Here is a 3,882-nt window from a genome sequence, read left to right on the forward strand (position 1 = left end):
CAGGATTGCCTCCTTTTTGTTCTCTGTGCTTTATAGTTAAGTATGCTAGGTGGCTCAGTGGCTAGAGAGCCAGGCCTGGAGTCAGGAGGACCTCAGTTCAAATCTGGCCTCAGGCACTTACTAGCTGTATGGCCCTGGGCAAATTACTTAACCCTGTTTGCCTCAGTTTCCTTATCTGTAAAATGAACTAGAGAAGGAAATGGCAACCCACTCCAGTATCTTTGCTAAGAAAACCCCAAATGGGGTCATGGAGAGTTGGACACAACTGAAACGACTCAATAACAAACATACACTCAAGTCTCAGTTATCCTCATTAATGAAGGGAAATGTGGCATGAAAAATCCAAAATCCTTTTTTTCAGCTGCCCTTTTATTAATTTTGTAAGTAAACTGACCTTTTATTCATGGTTGAGTGGTGCTAATAGTTTGCTTGATCTGAATATATACAAGCTGGTGGTAGTAGAAGGCAGCCCAGAAGTACGCTAGTCACAGGGGCAAGTGAGCCTTAGAAAAAAAACAAATCTGCCCCAAAATTTAGAAAACTGGAAAATGTCCATATTTTCAAAAAAAATCCTTGAAGGCCATAGGAAACAGATGTTCCTACTCTAGTCCTTATGAACTATTGAGCATTATTTTACTTTTACTTTGGGGGAATTTGTGATTTCATAAGCATCGGTATTCCTTACATAAAGACAAATAGAAACCTTTGGATCCTTCACATCCTTTACTATTCTGGACATATTTTCCAATGAACCCTTCATTGGGGACCTACCCAGCGTGCTGAAACCTTTCTCTCATTTTACTAGTACTTTGAACAGCCAGAATGGTACACGGGGATCTCTATCTATGGTATCTCATTTTTGCTACATGACTGACCTACCTCCCTTTCCACGCCTACTCATCATCAATATCATGTTTTATGCCACTTTTCAAATGCACATTTCCATTAGTAACAAGTGACAGACTGCTTATACCTTCATGAATATTTTCTCTATCCTTTCGGTTTGTAATTTACATTTGCAATTTCATTTTTCCCCATTTCCCATCATGTTAATTCAATTCACAAAATGCACATTTAGTTTAAAACTCCTCTGCCTGGCATTCCAAATAGCTCATAACAGGTCTGATCATCTACCTATACAACTACCTTTCATCCTCAAATTCAATCAAGGGATTCTCCTCATTATTTCTTGCTTGTGACTATTGTTAATACTATCCTCTCAAACTAAAATGGTTATCTCCCCTCTTCTCTACCTATCCAAATATTATTCATCCTTTAAGGTTCAAGTACTTCCTCCTGCAAGAAATGAATTTGAATCCCAGTTCTGCCACTTACAACTTGTATAACCTTAGACAAGTCACCTAACCTGTCTAGGACTCAGTTTCTTCATCTATAAAATGGTGTTGGACTAGATGACCTCTAAAGTCCCTTTAAATTCTAGAGCTGTAAGCCTATGATCCCTAGTGATCTAATCCTGGTCAAAAATCCCCTGCATTTTTACATAGAAGACAATGAAGAACTTCCTCCTTGTTTCTCAAGGCTATATGGTCAAGTCTCAAGAACTGTCTCAAGGATCAGCTCAAGTATCATCTACAACAAGAAACACATAAGTTCAAATCCCTGTTCTGTTCACCACTAGCCCTTTTACTACACAGTTTAGTACCTGATTATAGATTACCTGTAATGTTCCATGTGTTTTTATCTTGTCTCTGCAACCAAAGGTGAGTTCCTGGAAGTGATGGACCATATCATACCTGTCCGGTCTCTCTTACAGTTCCTAGTTGAATGCCCAGTGTATGGTAAGAGTGCCATGACTACTAATTGTTGAATCCAAAGTCTTCCCTCCACCCTTGTAGAATCCCTACCCCACCCCCTCTCTCCAACACAAACACCCAAATATGGGTGAAACTTACCTCTCCTCCCGTACCAGGGGGCTCAGGAACCGGCTTGAATCATCCTCATGGCTGCTCTGTTGACTGCTCTGCTGACTGCTGAGGGGAGGGACACACAGATAGACATAGGCAGTCAAAGCTCTGCTCACCTCAGTGTAGCACTTGCCTCAGAACTGGACACATTGAATATAATCAACAGACTGGAAAAGGGAATTTTTAAAAATTCAAGTCCTTCTGAATTTAGCCAGTCAAATGCAAAGGGGACAGTGGAATACTAATAGGCAGTGCCTAGCACAGTGCCTAGCAGACATTAGGCAATTAACAAATGCTTATTGACTTACTGATAGTGCACATGCCAAATGATCCAGTAGAAGTCCAATCCACTGCATGAACCCTCCTGTCCTCTGCCTTTGTGGTTTTGGGGAAAGGTTCATATTCTGCCACACCAAGTAAATATTCTCCATGCCTCAGTTTCCCAATAGGTAATACAAAATCATAATCCCTATTTCGCCTCTCTCCTATACAGAAATGCACAACACTAGATGAGGAGCTCAGGCAATCCCAGGGCTAAAAGAATGGCACGGGGACATTTTGTGTATTCCCCTGCATCCAAGAAAGTTTATGCCATTCTTAAATTAAGTAAGGGCAAATGAGAAAAAGGGTCTCTCCTACACTTAAAAATTTCTAAGAATGCAATTTTGTAATCTCATCCCCTCTATTTAGCAAATCTTAAACTCACAAAATTCTTCCAGATAACTAATTTTTATCTTATGTTGCAGTTCAGTTGCAATTAGATGATCTCTGAAGTTCCTTCCAGATCTAAATTTATTATCCTATTAACTCTCCAATTGGCCTCACTAAAAATGAAGCTCTTGCCAGTCTCTTCATTATAAGAATCCACTATATAATTGATAAAGTTTATTTATTAGTTATTCCAAACAAATGTAATATACAAACATCTAATACTTTGGATAACATAATCCAATACCAATAAGACCTACCACAGCAAATGCCATCACAATAGAAGTATCTAGACAAAAAAAAAATTGTTCCAGTGTCCTGGTAGATTACCAATGGTGCTTATGTTTGTGAAACTCAGCTAATTCCTTACAGCATAATATTCTGTATAACACACATTCAAGTGTCTATTCACCTCTGGTCCTACTCTATCAGAAAAGCAAGTGATTTGTTTCAACACAAGTCAGAAAGTAGCTATTAAGCTATTCTCTTCTGCAACTAAATCCCTTCATTTCAATTATTTTATTCATTTCTATCAGAGAAAATCTTAGAGGCAGGTGGTAGTAGCTCAGTGGATAGAGCACTGGACTTGGAGTCAGGAAGACCTGAGTTTAAATCCAGCCTCAGACATGCCTAGCTCTGTGACCCTGGGCAAGTCACTTAACCTCTGATTGCCTGACAAAATGGATCCACTGGAGAAGGAAATGGCAAACCACTCCAATATTTTTTCCAAGAAAACCCCAAATAGTATCATGAAGGGTGGGACACAATTGAAACGAATGAACAACAAAAATCAGAGAAAATCTACCTGAACTTATAAACCTACCTTCAGAATAATACAAACACAACTCTTAACAGTCTTCCACCTTTCTCTTTCCTCTCCATTGTGTTTAAAGCACTTTTAACGTACTAATTTACTGGCTCTCAGTTATATTTCATCCCTAGTCTTTGTACACTTTTCCAGCATGGTATTCATTATAACAAAATTCCTCCACAAAAGAATGTTCTATAATATTTTACCTGTTCTATTTACCAAGCATCCATATTCACGTGAGACTACGGCAAATCCCGTATTGTGCAACTCCAAAGGACAAAAAGTTCCAACTTCATTTCATTGACCTCACATTTTAAAACTGAAACAGGGTCATACACTGGAGCACAAACAGAAATTCTTGAAAAGGACCATGATATCAGGAAGCTGATGTCATGACCTGCAAGTGAACTGGATTTAAGTGAGGGAGGGCTGTGCAAA

General features: G+C 39.0%; 1 protein-coding gene across 5 annotated transcripts in view; it reads right to left on the reverse strand.

The window, feature by feature from the left end:
- The window catches only part of LOC114023019 (protein Aster-B), a 327,519-nt gene that overhangs the window by 187,284 nt on the left and 136,353 nt on the right, over positions 1-3,882 (reverse strand). For all 5 annotated transcript variants that reach the window (XM_027835502.1, XM_027835504.1, XM_027835503.1 and 2 more), the window contains one exon: positions 1,914-1,991. In XM_027835502.1, the coding sequence (XP_027691303.1) occupies positions 1,914-1,991 (78 nt within the window). The remainder of the gene's footprint in view (positions 1-1,913; positions 1,992-3,882) is intronic.

Source organism: Vombatus ursinus, unplaced genomic scaffold, assembly GCF_900497805.2.
Source record: "Vombatus ursinus unplaced genomic scaffold, bare-nosed wombat genome assembly UNPS02014816.1, whole genome shotgun sequence".
NCBI classification, from domain to species: domain Eukaryota; kingdom Metazoa; phylum Chordata; class Mammalia; order Diprotodontia; family Vombatidae; genus Vombatus; species Vombatus ursinus.